General features: G+C 45.9%; 1 protein-coding gene across 1 annotated transcript in view; it reads left to right on the top strand.

Annotated features, from left to right (window-relative positions):
• The window catches only part of LOC311225733 (CD109 antigen-like), a gene marked incomplete at its 3' end in the record, with an annotated part of 122,226 nt that overhangs the window by 88,935 nt on the left and 16,864 nt on the right, over window positions 1–16,427 (top strand). The window contains exons 16-23 of the mRNA XM_084311127.1: window positions 2,497–2,694; window positions 5,107–5,211; window positions 5,431–5,493; window positions 5,610–5,780; window positions 7,621–7,773; window positions 8,779–8,848; window positions 9,474–9,576; window positions 15,964–16,081. Of these exons, the coding sequence (XP_084167253.1) occupies window positions 2,497–2,694; window positions 5,107–5,211; window positions 5,431–5,493; window positions 5,610–5,780; window positions 7,621–7,773; window positions 8,779–8,848; window positions 9,474–9,576; window positions 15,964–16,081 (981 nt within the window). The remainder of the gene's footprint in view (window positions 1–2,496; window positions 2,695–5,106; window positions 5,212–5,430; window positions 5,494–5,609; window positions 5,781–7,620; window positions 7,774–8,778; window positions 8,849–9,473; window positions 9,577–15,963; window positions 16,082–16,427) is intronic.

Raw genomic sequence — 16,427 nt, 5'->3', positions numbered from 1 at the left:
AAGTCGCTTTCGATAAAAGTGTCAGCCAAATGACTAAATGTAAATGTAATTATGCTAGTTAACTGACTAACTGAATGACAATTAAAACAACTGCGTTTGAAAGCATTTTTCGGACAGCCCATGTATTTGCAGTTTTAAAGTTAATCTAAATCACTGAGTGTGAATGTGATTTACAAGAGAGTACTCAATCTCTGCTGTCTTTAACTATGAATTAACACTCTAACTTTTCATCTTTAGATAATAAAGTTTGAAAACATTGTTCATTTGAAACCCTAATAACAGAGATATGGTTATTCATCTGAGCTACTCAATTACTGTAGTGCTCTAACCAAATCAAATCAAATGTATTTGTAAGGCCCGACAACACACGTTAATGTCACCATGGGCCGGACACGTCTTCTTTAAACAAGTCAAGAAGAAATATCACAATAAATCAAAAACAAAGACAAAAATACCAGAAAAATCCAAAATAGAATGTAAAATAAATAAATTAAATGAATGCAACACTCCCAGACATACCCCATGCGAAGGTAAGGAAAAACTCACTAAAAACCTAGCAATAGGAAAAAAGGACCACAGGCAATGTGGAGGGGAGAAACCTCAGAAGAGCCGTTCAAGGGGGGATCTCCCTTCTTAGATGTCGGTGATACATAACCATCATATGTATTTGTCTCTAGGCATCACAGTGGCCAGGCTGTCCAGGGGACCGTATCTATCTCAATCAAGCTGGTGTTGCACTCTGATAGTCCAGCCATCCTTGCTCAAACCAAAGAGGTGACCACCCCCATTAACTTCCCCTGAGACCAGTCACCTCAAACTGCACAGTTATACTTTAACTCGGATCCTGAATGTAGCCTAACATTCAGCCTGCTGACCCACTGATGTAGGTCATCTGTCAGTCAAATGCCCTTTGTCACTGACTGACTTGTATTTTTTTCAGATCCAAGGATCCACGCAGTTTTTCTTCAGTAAAGATCAACTGCCGGCTCTGCATCAATACAGCAGTCTGTTGTCTACTATAAGAAGTACAAATAGACTCTCTGTCTCTGCTGCTGCTGCTGATGATGATGAAGATGATGATGATGATGATGATGATGATGATGATCATATTGTCATGTACATCACTGCCCATGTCACTGAGAGCTCCACGGGTGAGTTTGGTTTGAAGATTATTCTGGAAATACAATATTATTGATATTATTACATATTTTTGACCCAGTTTGTTTTATTGTTTTGCTATCCGTACAGGGTTTAACGTGAAGAGGAGTGTCACGGTTCACGTCACGGAGAACGAGTTCCGCCTCTCCTTCTGCAACTTCCCACGCGCTCTAAAGCCTTCTTTGCTCTTCTATATGACAGTGAGTGAATAACAATTATAATTCTATCGAAACAACATTCATGTTTGTTGTCGAAAAGTGGACTTAAGGAACCTATAATGTCAATCGAATGTCTATCTAAATGATAGATACGACACTCATCACTGTGTCCTTTATGAGAAGGTTGGTTGGTCCTCTCTGATGGAGAGGCACAATAAACACTGGTAATTTTTCCATCTTTAAAGCCCTTTCTGGTAAGCTACCTTATACTACATCATTATTGAAATGGAATTTTGGAACCTATGGAACCCGTTTTAGTGACTGGCTGGTCCTTACGGTCCCTTAAAAAGCAGCTAAAAAAATACACATTGGAAAAATACAGAAATGAGTATTGAGGATAAACAAAGTTATGTTATATTGTGTATGTAGTGCTGTACTATATTCACTGCTGTCAAGTGAATCAAGTTTTTTTCTTTTCTTGTAATCTGTTAATATAAGTAAAAGTATATTCTATATTGTAATACACTAAATTATGTTATATCTAGTAAAATTAATGGAAGAACAAATATAAATGTAAGGGGGTAGGGATCAATAAGCTTAGCTTCCCTCTACTCCTTTTTTGGATATGTCTGCTAACCAAACACATTGCTCTTGACCTTTTGTTTATAATTCCTTTTTTTTTTCTTTTTTTTTTTTTGTGTTTTTCTTTTAATGTTTTTTTTTATTTGTTGCTATGATTGTTTGGTTCGACGGAACAAGATATCGTGAGTTGTTTGGAGAAATATGGAGAATAAACTTTTTCATTCATTCATTCATCCTCGAGTTTCCTCAGGTTAATCTGCATTTTGGAATGAACTCCAACAGTCCATAAAAACCTGTTAAAGCTTGAGATTGTCCCCTCTGTTGCAGAATTAAAACCCCTGATCTCCAACCTTTGTCAATCAAGTTGTACACGTTTTAATTGATTTGTTATCCTTACTTTTATCTCGCCTTGTTGTCTTATTGTTATGATTTTATATGCTGTGTGATTTGATATGCCTTTTTATTTTTTTGCTTATCACTGTATGTACACTCGCAGCGTCGTAAATGAGGGAAACCTCAGTTGCCTTTCGAGTTTAAATAATGAAATAAAGAGTTTGAGATTAAATGAAAATAATTTCCCCCTTTTTTTGTTCCGCAGGTCAAAATAACTCGGTATGACAGAAAAGCGCTGAGCTCGTCGGACAGACAGAACTCCGTCCTGATTGAAGTGGCTCAGAGAACGTTGGAGGGGAGCGCTGCGTATGAAGCCACGACGATCACACGCTCACTGCCCGTAGATGGGAATGTCCACGTGCAGCTTCGCTTACAGGATGTAGTAGAAATGGTTCTAATCAAGGCAAGTGCTGCCAAAGGGTCCTTTTAATAGTCTCTCTCCTGGAAAGTCGCTTCTGAAATGTTGAGCACTTTTCATTAAATGGAGGTTGTAGAGTTTTACCACCGTAGGCCTATAGCTTATGGAGAGGACTTGAGTCCTGTATGTTTCCAGTGGCTGCATGCCTGCATCAGAATCACTTCACCGAGTACAGTGAAAGAACAGAACTCGAAACAATTGAAAGTTATATGAATCAATGAATTAATGGCTACATTCCATAGAACTTTCCTAGTACTAGGACACAAAGTGCTTTACAACGCATAAATGTTTTCAGTATGTGTGATGTCAGTGGGAAACCAGTGCCATGCTCAGAGTGAAACCCTATCACTGGTAGTGTCAGTGCCATGCTCAAGAGTGAACCCTTAAGGGGCGGCTGGGTAGCGCAGCGGACTAAGCGCTCGCCTACCACCGCAGAGACTCTGGTATCGAATCCAGCTGTCAGCGGTACCTCCGGCTTGGTCAGTCGTCCCTACTAATACAATTGGCACTGTTAGCGGGTGGGAAGCCGGTGGGGTGTGTATCCTGGTCGTTGTAAACAGCGACTCCTACTGGTCGGTCGGGGCGCCTGTTCAGCAGGGATGGGATCTGGGGGAGATAGTGTGATCCTCCCACGCGTTACACTCCCCCAGTGAGAGTCCTCGCTGTCAGGTGAAAATAAGCGGCTGGCTGACTCCAAACGGTATCGGAGGAAGCATGTGATAGTCTTCAACCCTCCCTAGGCCGGCAAGTGGGGGGGAAATGCGCGCAACGACCAGGAAGGGAATTGACATAACGACTAAATTGGGGATGGGAGAAAAATACGGAAGATAGAGGGAGAAAAAATAGATAAAAAAAAAGAGTGAACCCTTAACACTGGCAGTGCCATGCTCAAGAGTGAACCCTTAACACTGGCAGTGCCATACTCATTGAGCTACATAAGACTAAGAGTGCATGCACAACAATATCGACTTCGTCATTTGGTTACGAGTCACATCACACCACAAATTCTCACATTATAGATAGACCGATAGACCCGGTAGAGGGACCCTACATGACCTTGTATAAAGTGCAAGCCATACAGTTAAACAAGCAAAACATCTATTGATATGCATGTTCAATGTCATGATAAATTCCAACTGTTAGCAATATTGAAATAATTAGTTGTCAGCAGTGTACTGTAGGAATATAGCTTGATAGGAGAAACAGTATGGTTCACTGTGTGTATATATATGGTGGTCACATGGAGGTCACTCCACTGTACTTGTACATTGTATGCAGGGGTGTAAAGTACTTGAGTAATTGTGCTTTGTTACAATACTTAAGTACTGTTTTTGGGGATTTGTACTTTACTCAAGTATTATTAGGTTTGTATACTTGTACTTTTACTCAATTACATTTCAGAGAAAAAAAAACATAGTTTTTACTCGTTACATTTAAAACGCAGACCTACAAAGTACAAATCTCGCAGGTCCAACCATTTTAATTAGTATATGTTTCTCTGGCCGAACTAACGTTAACGTTATTAATCCTGCGGGCGCACTTTATTTAAAAACAACCAATCAAGGGCGGCTGATTGGCGCAGTGGGCAAGGCGCTCGCCTCTAACGCAGGAGACGCTGGGTTCGAGCCCAGCTCTCGGCGTTGCTACTGGCTGGCCGGTCGTTCATACTAACACAATTGGCAAGTGTTAGAGGGTGGGAAAGCCGGTGGGTGGGGATTTGACGTTGTGGACAGCGACTCCTACAGGTCGGTTTGGTGACGCCGGTGCGACGGAAGCAGGAAGTGACGGGGGCAGCATGAGCCTCCCACGCGTTACTCCTCGCTACTGAGAGTTCGAGCTGCTGCGTGAAAAGATGCGACAGGCTGCCTCCTCGTGTAACGGAGGGGACACGTGATTCAAGGCTTTTGTCCTCACTACAAACGACCTGTGGGAGGCATAGTCTAGCAACGTTCAAGACAGGGGAGGGAAGAATTGGATATACGAAATTGGGATGGGAGAAAAATAGAAAATGGGGAGAAAAAAATGGAAAAAAAAAATCAAAAATCAAATCCCCATTAATGGAAAATGTACCCGCCCATACTCATGCTGATTGGTCCTTGTGCAAGACTAGAAAGCGGGGATCTTTGATTAAGCACCTGCTATCAGAAGAATAGACAGTCAGAAAAAAAGTGTTTACTTTTTAGTACTTAAGTACTTTTAAAAGTAGAAACTTTTTTTTAACTTTTACTCAAGTGTGTTTTTAGCCAGATACTCTGACTTTTACTCGAGTAAGATTTTGAGATGGTACCCATACTTTAACTTAAGTATAATTTCTGGGTACTTTACTACTTTCTACACCCCTGATTGTATGTGAGAAATCAAGTTGAACATACTTTGATGTGGTGTTCTGGTACGCAGGCCACATTTTTCTCCAGTGTGGAGACTTTGGATCTTTACCGCGGCAGGACGTCTCCTAGTGGTTTTTACATGCAGATCCTCCCCATCAACGTTCTCCCTGCACAGGTAACCTATAGCCTAGGGCTGTCCCTCCATAGCCAATTGGTTGATGAGTCCATCGTTACAGCAAGTTAAATGCAGTTTATGGAAATCTATTGAATATGTTGAATAAGAATGACCTACGTCATGGGCATGTTTTACATAGCCTTTATTTTCTCTGTGTAAATCAAAGTTGTCACAATATTAACTACACAGACCAAACTCTTTTGATCATCTTTATCCCAGATTGGATCTCCTCTTCAAATAGACGTGGAAAGCACTTTTCAACTCGACAAACTTCACTATGTGGTACGTCTTGTCTGTTATGAACAGCATAATATGCACTTTGTTTTTATTGATATTATAACATTGCACTGCACCGTGACCCATGACCTGACCACCGTCCTTCATCGTTGAACCTCCAGGTCAGCTCCAGAGGTCAGGTTGTAGCTGCTGGGACGGAGGCGTCCTCGTCCTTCTCTCTAAACCCAACAGTGTCCTGGTCACCTGAGGCCTGTCTCACTGTCTACTGTGTCCTCCATGATGGAGAGGTCACCACTGACACAGTACACATACAGATCCACCAGCGCAACGAGGTAAACCTTTTATTTTTTATTATTTTCTTTTATTTACCCAGATCAAATTTGCTGAGCACGTGCTCTTTTTCAGAAATGCCCTGCTTCACACTCACATATAGTTACACACAACATGATGGGAAATGCGCTTACCGTCTCCTCCAGAGGGAGACAAGAAGATAGATACCAATCCTCTCTGTGTGTTTAGTAGAAAGCTATTCGGCTGCAAGCTAGCCTAGCTTAGCACAAATTAACGGAAGCAGATACAGATCAGCTAGCCTATAGCTTAAAACTCCGGGAGCTGTTTTTGGCCAACAGCTAACAACAATCCAAAAACTGTTTTGCACACATTCGTTTAATTTGACAGTTATTGAGAGTCAATTTGTTTGAATATGGTCACCAGTGATGTCATCAGAGACATTGAATCCTTGTATTGTGTTAATTACAGTTCCATGAAATGATGTAGATGAAAAAATAGAAGTCTTATGGAGACTGCTACCTTATCATTTCAATACAAGTATATGGTATGAATTATATGAATGAGGTATGAATAAAATGAAGTGTGTCTTTAATATCCAAATTCAGGGTATGATATACCATATTCCGTATGGATCTCTGGGTATTAGTAGCTTGCATAGCTACGTGTCAAGCTAATGTATTAGTATTGATATATCATCATATCATATATATATTTGTTAACTCTCATGTTGATAAGAGTATTAAAACTTGAAAAAGATCTGTTTAACTCATTGGCCGCCAACAACGATTATATACGTGTTTGTCCGACAATTTACAGGCACACAGACTTTGGGTTAACATGGGGAATCCTCATGAGAATGTAAAAGTGCAATACCGGCCACATCACGCTAGACGGTGGTATCGAGCACCCTTTATACCCTTCTATCTTTCTCTGTGGGATGGCCACAGGTCTCCGGTGTCATGTTTCCTTGTCGGGCGCGGGCAGCTGTTCTGCCGGTTCCATTGAAGCGCATCAAATATCTCCGATCCATATGTTGTGGTGGATTATGCCATCGACCAAATGGACATTGGATATACCAGATGGCGATCAAACAATTGGAATATTATTTTTTTAATACTGCCGATCACAGGTAAGGACGTTTTGACGTCAATTCTAGCTTGATCCTGCAATGCTTTCATACCGATCGGGCTGATAACCGTTTTTAGTGTTCAATGCGAATGCCGTTACTGACAATCAAATAATCAGAAACAACCCCCCCCCCCCTTTCATGCATTCATGATGGAACATAATAGTTATGATATAGATTTGATTTCGGGATAATAGCGTATACAGGCAAGAAATGGCAACGTGTATAGTGGAATCGACGTATAGGGCTTTAACTCAGGATTTCATGAATTACCCTAGACCGCTCTAAAACCATACTTATATTCACCACGGTATAACACGGGAACGTATGGATGGAAAAATTTATTCTTTCTCACATATTGAACGATAGATAGGTGATGTCAAATGGGCCATAGTATTGTATCCATAGCTATAATATAGAATATAGTTATAGCTCTACAAACAAGGTGACTCAGTCCTATATTTTAACGTGTGGCAATGCGACCACATGGCCCCGTCTAATCCCTGGCGGTCAATGAGTTAAGGTAGATTTAGAACAGATATAAAATATGCGATTAATTTGCGATTAATCGCGAGTTAACTATGGACAATCATGCGATTAATCTGATTAAATATTTTAATCGATTGACAGCATTAATATATATATATCTGTGTGGAGTTAGCTCTTAAATAGTTTGTGTTGATGAAGACATTTCACTGTCGCAGATCTACGTAATGTTCCTTGCTTGTTACTTGGTATCTTGCTTCCGGCCCCAGGTGTCTCTGAGCTGGAGCAGTGACACAGCCAGGCCAGGAGACCTGGTGTCCCTCACCATCACTGTCCTCGAACCCGGGTCCCTGGTGGCCATCCTGGTGATGGGGATGGACGATGCTCATCCAGTGTTTAACCAAGACATCAAAGCGGAGAAGGTAAAAAAAGAAAAACACCAGCAACAACAACCTACAGTATCAATAACCAATCAAGCCTCACGTTAGGAGATGTGTTTCATGATCGCCATGGTGACTTTCACCTCCTCTCACCTGATCTGATCTGACAGGCAAAACTGATTAGTCTTCAGCGTTCTGAGACAATAGATAAACAGCTGCCCAGAAGATCCTCACATGATAATGTATTATAGCACGACAACAAAACAACATTATTTTTCAAATCTGTGATAAAAGACCATAACTTAATCTCTGAAACTCAATCTTCTGTGAAATTCCATTCAGAAGGTCTCAACACAGAGATGGACTAGATAACAGTCTTAAGAGATTTGCTTGATAATGAGTTTATTGTTTGATAACAAAGCAGCAATTATCGCAAACTCTTTAATCTCATAATCTAGTGACGGTAACAGTTTCGGATACAATTCCTTTTCCCAGTCGGCTACGGTATCCATATTTACAGTTTAATGCCTGAACTGGTCTGACTGGATGTAACGGAGATGGCTGTTTTGTTCAGAGTTTACTCTGCCGTCCCTAAGAGCTGGTAAGTCTAGTGTGTCGGGGTGTGTCTGAGTGCTGCAGGTCATGGATGAATATGTGATACATGGGATAAAGGCATTCCACAGTCTAAAGACGACCCCCCCCCCCCCCCCCCCCCCCCCACACGTATTGTATCTTTGTTAGGTGGAGAATGAACGGATACTGTGATCACTCTATAAGTGGTCTCACATCACAAGCAGAAACCTGGCCTATATTTCATCTAGGCATCATGTTTCGGGATAGTAAATATGGCACAGCCAAGCCACTTTGCGTATCGTATTGTCTTTTGTTTTATCGTCCGCTAAGGAAATTCACAATGATGATTAATAAGCACATGTAGCTTCATGTTTATACTCAAAACACTTGTGCTATTTTGTATGGGCTCATGAGCTCCGGTTTCAATAAACTGTTGGTATTCTAACCATCTGCTTTATGTCTCTTGCACTCCAGGAATGTAATATTGTGGTGCTGACAGATGCCGGGCTGTATGAGACACAGAGGCCCAATGGATCTGAAGCGGGTATGATAATTTATTATGCCCTGAAGTAAATCCGCATTCACGCTCACATATTAAAAACTATGTTTCGATACCTGTATTTGGTTATCAAATACTAGAGGACACCAGATTCAGGGGTTTTGAGGCCCTCTTGTGGAGAATGAGTGAATTGCATCGATTTGGAAACAATTCTGTTGTTGAATGTCATCTGGATAGCCTGGATGCGTGTAGCCTTTTTACAACGCATCCACGTTTCCGGCGCTCTGATTGGCCAGGTCATGTAACATGTGCGCCCAATAGCGTGTTTGCCCATTTCCGCGTCGAACAGCCTGCAAACTACCTGGCGTTCTATCGCCATGCTCTAAGACAAACTCTAACCTTAACCAACTTCGAAAGAGTGCCTAAGCTTAACCGGCGAAAGAACTTGCCGTCACGCTCTAAGACAAACGCTAACCTTAACCAACTTCGAAGAGTGCCTAAGCTTAACCAGTGTAGAAACTTGCCGTCCCACGATTGGCGCTCATGTCACATGACTGGGCCAATCAGAGCGCAAAACGGGAACCCGGAAACGCGAATGCGTTGTAAAAAGGCTTCAAGCAGCCTGGATGTCCCTGTATTTCTATGAAGAGATCTATTGGTTCTCCTTCAGGTGATTCAGAGGAGGAGGACAACCTAATGAGAGAGAAGAACTGGTGGCACTGGATGGAGACAGGTTCTACTGACATCTGGCTGTGGCTGGACACCATTGTAAGGTGAGTTTTGGCTGGACACAATTTTAAGGTGAGTTTTGGCTGGACACAATTGTTAGGTGAGTTTTGGCTGGACACAATTTTTAGGTGAGTTTTGGCTGGACACGATTGTCAGGTGAGTTTTGGCTGGACATGATTGTCAGGTGAGTTTTGGCTGGACATGATTGTCAGGTGAGTTATAGGTCGTGTAGCTCCGCTCTGCGTCTATTGGAATACATCCCTGTATCAGTACTAGCACTGAATAAATCTCCACATGCACCTTTACACACCTATTCGCCTGGCCACACCCCCATCCGCTCCTCTACATAAGCAGGGGTGTGGCCATACTAACAGCTCCTTCTTTGTTTTCACCACGGCGAGTGTCTGTATACACCACTTTGAGATTAGTGAAATATTGAAGAGGAGCTGCGTTGACATTATTTCTTGTTTTTTCTCTCTCTCACCAATTTTAGAGAAAAAGCTAAGCTATAATGTCTTCATCGAGTGGTTCGAGCGCTCACAACGTCACCCTTCACCAGCGGTTCTCCATTGCCGCCTCCGGCGTGCGTCGTGGGGCTGCGCTGACTCCACGGTCGTGGCAGTCAGACGCACCCGAGCTGCGTCCGGTGGAGAGTTTGCCTCTCCGAGGAGCTGTTGAACCAAGGCCCTCTCCTGTGAGATGGCCTAGTTCCAGCTCTGGTTCCCCCTCCAGTGAGCGGTCGGCCGATAGGTCGACGGCTCCTCTGGTAGCGGAGGATCTGAGACGCAAGCTCTTCGCCTCTGCTCGCTCCCGTCGTAAGATGGTGAGCTGCAGGGGCGAACGGCCTGGCTTTGGAGAGCTGCTGGAGCCAGACGAGGGTGCTTCTGCTCGGTCTCCTTGTCCGATGGATACAGAGGATTTTATGGAGGGAGCGGAAGCTCTCTTGTTTGACGCCCCGGTCGACACGTATCACTCTCCCCCTCAGGGTGTGGCAGGGGGTGGTATGTCTCCTTGGGGTCCCTCGTCCTCCGGTGTTGGGTTAGAACCTCCGACTCGGAGACGGGATGCCCTGCTATCAACCGCATCGGATGGTGGCGCCACACTGAGTGGCAGCCTCCCGTACGTGAGGGACGCGGGCTGCGTGGAAGAAGGTGCACATGGGGAATTGCGTGCCTTGTTCCCCGAGCTCATGGCGGCTGCCGCAGCTGCTAATGGCGTGCCGTTGCCGCAGCCACTGCCTGCACCTGTCCCTGATGACTTGATAGGTAATTTCTGGCAATGTCGTCCTGTGAGGGAGACGGGCGTTGTCTGCCCATTCTTCCCCTCAATGGAGGCCTACGTGCGTCAGGGACAGGTAATCTCCCGCATCACTGGCCTTACCCCCACCTATGTGCAAGTCACGCGGGTGGTGGGTTTGATTGAGGGATTGAAGGAAGGGGTGCCTCGGCTTGATAGCCCGATGGCATCTATTCTTTGTCCTGAGGTGGTGTGGGAGCCGTTGCGGAAGCCGGTTCTCCAAGGGAAATTGGCTAGGCAGTTGGCCAACTGGAGTGACCAGTCATTCATCGTCACGACACAAAGCCTGGCTGCGACATCCAACATCGCGCAGCTGGCGCGCCTCATGTCGGGGATGATGGCGGGCCGGTCGGTGTTGGACGATCACCATCTGTACCTACACGCCCAGGCGGCTGGAGCCATCCTGCACCTGGTACAGCTGCAGGCAATCGCCGCCGGGAAAGTACGCGCCCTGGCCACTCTGACCCAGCACCACCTTTGGCTGGAGCAGGCGCCGGAGCGGAAGAGGCTTCCCCTGCTCACGGCCCCCCTCTCCGAAGCCGGGCTGTTCGGGTCTGCCATGCAGCAGATGACGGCTGCATGCAGGGACATGGAGGAGGAGCGTGCTGTGCTCCAGCCCCATTTTCTCCCACCCGACGCTGCCGGTGAGGTTCGACAGAGGCCACGTCATCGGGGATCCGCGACCGTCGCCACCGCCACCACCGCCGCCGCTGCTGGGCCCTCGGCCAAGAAGGCCAGGAGCGGAGAGGGTGCCTCGACCGCCACAGCCAGCCGACCCACGCCCGGAGGTGACGGTAGGGATCGTCGTGTCCAGGCAACCCAGTACCGTCCCTCCGGGCCTGCTCCCCGTGGGGGCAAACACCGGGCTGTTTGCGGCAGGCACCGCTAGTGATTTTCTCCCCCTGTTTACCCCTGTTCCCTTCCCCGCCCCAAACATATGATTTTGTTACATTAATAAAGGGTCCCTCCTGGTGAGGGACTATTTTTTGTTACAAACTGTGTGTTTATTCACTGTATATGTTGGGGATACGATGTGTAGAACGCTCGCCTAGTTGTGGGGTTGATAGGAGAGCAGGACTTAGTCATTAGCTGGTCGCTACATATATATGTGCTTAGCAAGGCCTGTAGCTAACACTCGTCGAAATACTTTTTCTTTCCTCATCCTGAAGAAATATGTTTCTTCTTATAGTGGTAAATGTTTACCGTTGTCTGAGGGGGTTGTGTGTGTTCTGTTACATTGGTAAACAATGGCATTGAGTCCACAGCTTTGGAGTGTTGGCCTACAGAAGTACTTGTGTGTGTAGCTTGTACCAAGGTCTTATAGACCCTCTCTCAATCTTCTGTGTTTTTTTCTTGGAACATGAGACACGGGTGTTGTGTTCACACATACTGTAAGCCTTCAGCCTTGTTTATAAACCCTGTTCGCAGACGAGTTGTCGTCTGTGACTAGCATGCGTTGGGTTAGCTTATCCTGATGATATACGCTGCTCCATTAGCATGCTGGCTACATAGGTATCATCGCTAAATGGCTTGTTTACTATCGTATCCGGGGTATGGGATCATGAGGGGGTGAATGGATAAACCCCTCCTTCCCTCTTTTCTGATTGGTCAGGGGGTTGGGCCTTCTATCATTCAGCCCTGCCGCGCTGATTGGTCAGCGCGGCACGGGTGAGGGGGGGGGTAGGGAGTTCCCTGACTCCTCGCCTGTAATGGTCGGTTGAGTCAAGGGATTCCACCCGCCATAGAGTACGTCACTGGGCGTGTTTCTATTGGTCGCCGACTTCCGTGAGTTCTTTACAGGCTCCATGTGTGGATCTCTGTTGTTGTCAAGTTGGTGTTGCGGTGCATAGGAACTCAAGAGTTCTGCTGCACTCTGTATATATGTATCTTGAGCCTTTGGTCACGTGGCTCAATGTTACATAAACTTTTCAATTTATTGCTCACATGGGAAGTCTCTCTGGGGGTTCCCCGTCCCCTCTTTTATGGAGCAGGTTGACAGGGTGTTGTTTTCCCTCAGCCGCGTCCTATGGGACCCATGTCCGTATTTTTTTCTGTAAAAAAAACGGCTTCTTGTCGTTCTCCCAGGCGGCTTGGAAGAATGGTATCTGGGTTCTTGTTAGAATTTCCATTGACGTGTATGTAGTGCTGACCCTGGGTGCTTCTGATAGGAACCATACATGGGCTTGCGCGCCTTGGTTGCTCATCATTGAAACAGCGTTTTTATGGGGCAACTGGGATGGAGTTTGTCTCTTCCGAGCACCAGTGTACTAGGCTTGTCTCGACGAATTCTCGTTCATCTCTGGGGGATGTTAACGGAATAGATTGAAGCATTGGTAGAGGGGTCTCACGCCCTTGGGGTGGGCCACCGGGCGCGGTGCTTTGTGTTCTGACCGTCTGGGTGGTGCCCTCTATAATGTTTTGGATCGACACGCGTACCTACCCCTCTCCTGGGACTGGGGATGGCGTCGTGATTAGGGCACGGGACTGGTTCTGGTCGCGCCGGACCAGGTCAGTTAACCCGTTGTCCGCCGGGGCGCAGATCTGCTGTTCTGGTACCCTGAGGTAGGGCTGGGCGATATAACAATAACGATAAATATCGCGATATATTTTAATAATCGATATCGAATATCGAAATTTAAAAAAAATCGAAAAATCGTTTTTTTTTTTTTTTTTTTTGTTTTTTTACCTGCAACAGGGCAGTTTTAAAACCAGAGACAGTGGACAGACTTGTCTTTCTTGCCTGCAACTTAAAGTAATGGCTTTGCTTGTCCAAATGACAATATTGACCAAATTCAGATTTCTTTTTCTCTTATTTTGTTTGCTTTCTAATTTAAAATACATTTTGAAACCGTCTGTACACAGTAGGCTATGTGTGCTAGCAGAACTAGACTCCAGTCACGAGTCACAGTGCACATGTGCGGTGGTTTGTCCACCAAAAAAGCGCCAAAAGATCGAAAATAAACTAGCAGAGCCAGAACTGTTCAACTCCTCTGGAGCCACAGCCAGCAGAGAAGCCGGTTTACTTTAGCTTTTAAACCAGCTGCAGCCTGATAACTGGAGTGTGAGGGGATGTAACACTAAAGATGGCGGCAATGACAAAGAATTGCTGCAAAATAAACATACATCTGTTGTTAAATTTTTTTTTTTTTTTTTTTATACTTATAACAATTCGATAATTATCGATATCGAGAAATAAAATAAAATTATCATATCGTTATCGCGATATGATTTTTTTCCATATCGCCCAGCCCTACCCTGAGGGACTTGTGCTTTTTCTGTGGGAAAATGCCGGGTCGGACCGGGCGTTGCAGGGTTTGACGTTATGGAGGTGTTTGTGGTTATGTTACTACGTATTATCCCTCACTGTTGCTTGGTCCATGTTGTGTTGTACCTTGTGCTGTGCTGAAGGAGCCTGGTCCTTCTCCATTATTTTTCGCCCCTCTCTTCTCCTACTTGTCGGGGCTGGGAGGGGGCTGTCGAGGTGGTTCTTGTAGAACTCCTCTGGCATCTCTGTGTACGTCCCGGTCCGCCGGGCCCGGGTCCGAATTAGTTTTCGTCTACCTGTTGGCCTGGGTTAACCCCTTCTTGAAAACTGAAACACTTGTACTGCTGTATAGCCAGTGTATACCCGCAGTTGTGTTTTGGAGTTTTTTCTTGGGGGTTATAGGAACAACCGCCTCATGTTAGAACCAAGGTGGTGGTTGGTTCCCTGGTGTGTTGGTAGCGGAGTCAACTCTCGGGGTAGGCCGGGCTTGGCCCCGTCTGCCTGTGAGTGTGCCCCCGCCCCTTTCTTGATGTCTGCCAATCATGTCAGCCTTCTCTGCCTCGGCCCCTCTAGAGGGTCGGGTTTTTTTTGTAGAGGCTGCGACATGGTGCACAGCATACCTGCGTACGCCCCTTCCGCCGGGGTGCTGTTTTCAGCAGACCCCTTTGGCACCTGTCTAGTCCACAGTGCTCCAGGCTCAGGTCGAGTGGCCTGTTGCCTGGATTGAGGGATCAACCTCTTTGAGGGTTGTCTCCCCGGTGCGCTGCCTGGTCCCGCTGTGGGTGTAGCCTTTTGAGTGCTTCGGGGCGGCGTGCTTTTGGCGGGAAGGGCCTGCTCTTGGATGGGCCCTGTCCGAATACGCTGGCGATGTCGGGGGTGGTGTCACTAGTGACCGCCTGGTGGGGTCTCGATGCTGCGACGTCGTTGGCCTTTCCAGGCCCCCTTTTCCGGGGGGTCCTGTCCCTTCCTGGGTCTGGATCCTCCTTTGCGCTCCGCTGCTACGGCCTTGCCACGGGGTTGGGTTTTCCCCGTGATATTAGGGGTTGTAACGGGGGTTTTATTTCTTCCCGTTCGTTCCCTAGTGGCGTGTGGGTTGCGCGTTTGTGTAGTCGTGGGTTCTTCTGTGGAACGTAAGTCCCACGGTCTGCTCACCCTGTGCGTTTGAGTTGCTAAACTCCTCTTCGCACAGTCGGATCCGATTCCCTCCCGTCCTCCACTAGGGGGGTCCGGGGGCTCGGGTCCTCCCCGGTTCTGATGGTTGTGGGGGGCCTCAGCGGGTACATTTGTCGAGCTTCTGCTCTGCTCAGTTCCTGTATTCCAGTAGACGCAGAGCGGAGCTACACGACCTATAACGTATGTTATATCTATAACCATAGTTATATGAGTGTAGTGACGCTCTGCGTCGGACTCACTGAGGACCCCGTGGTCTTCACCTTTGTGGTGAAAGACTTGGGAAGGAGCTGTTAGTATGGCCACACCCCTGCTTATGTAGAGGAGCGGATGGGGGTGTGGCCAGGCGGATAGGTGTGTAAAGGTGGATGTGGAGATTTATTCAGTGCTAGTACTGATACAGGGATGTATTCCAGTAGACGCAGAGCGTCACTACACTCATATAACTATGGTTATAGATATAACCGTACGTTTTGGCTGGACATGATTGTTAGGTTGGTTTTGATTGGACACAATTGTAAGGTGGGTTTTGTCTGGACACAATTGTTAGGTGTGTTCTGGCTGGATGGGAGGGTGGGGGTTTGGGGTCTTATATGTATACAATGGGTGTGGTTATGACTGATTAAACAGTTGTGTAAGCTCAACTCTCATTTCTATAAACGTGATTCTGTGTGATAGCAGGTTTTCTTTCTTCCATCAGTGACTCCACACAGACGAGCCTGCAGGTGACAGTACCAGATCGCATCACCTCCTGGAGAGCAGTGGGGCTGGTGATGTCAGAGACCCTGGGTTTGGGGCTGTCACCTGTGGCACAGAAGGTATGTATCAATGAAATCCTACTGTATCTAATAGGGGATATAAATATACAACGCTTAATACAAGTTGTCAGTGGCGTTTTTATATGTAAAATGTTGGTGGGGCAATGATTGAAGTGAATGCCACACCAAAGCACACACATTGTCTATTCTATGACAACCACATTATGACAACAACCTTGTCTTTAAACATGACACTACCATCATCAAGCGATTCAACACAACAGCATTGCCAAAGCACGGACCAGGACATCAGGATGATAAAATATCACTCACCAAAGCTGTGGGCTTGAAGAGTAAGGCAGCACTGGCTTTCAATGCTGGCCAATGCATTAAGTCGCGGCTGTCC

Source organism: Notolepis coatsorum (genome assembly GCF_963971535.1).
Source record: "Notolepis coatsorum genome assembly, chromosome: 3".
NCBI classification, from domain to species: domain Eukaryota; kingdom Metazoa; phylum Chordata; class Actinopteri; order Aulopiformes; family Paralepididae; genus Notolepis; species Notolepis coatsorum.
This window is presented reverse-complemented; position numbering and strand designations above follow the sequence as displayed.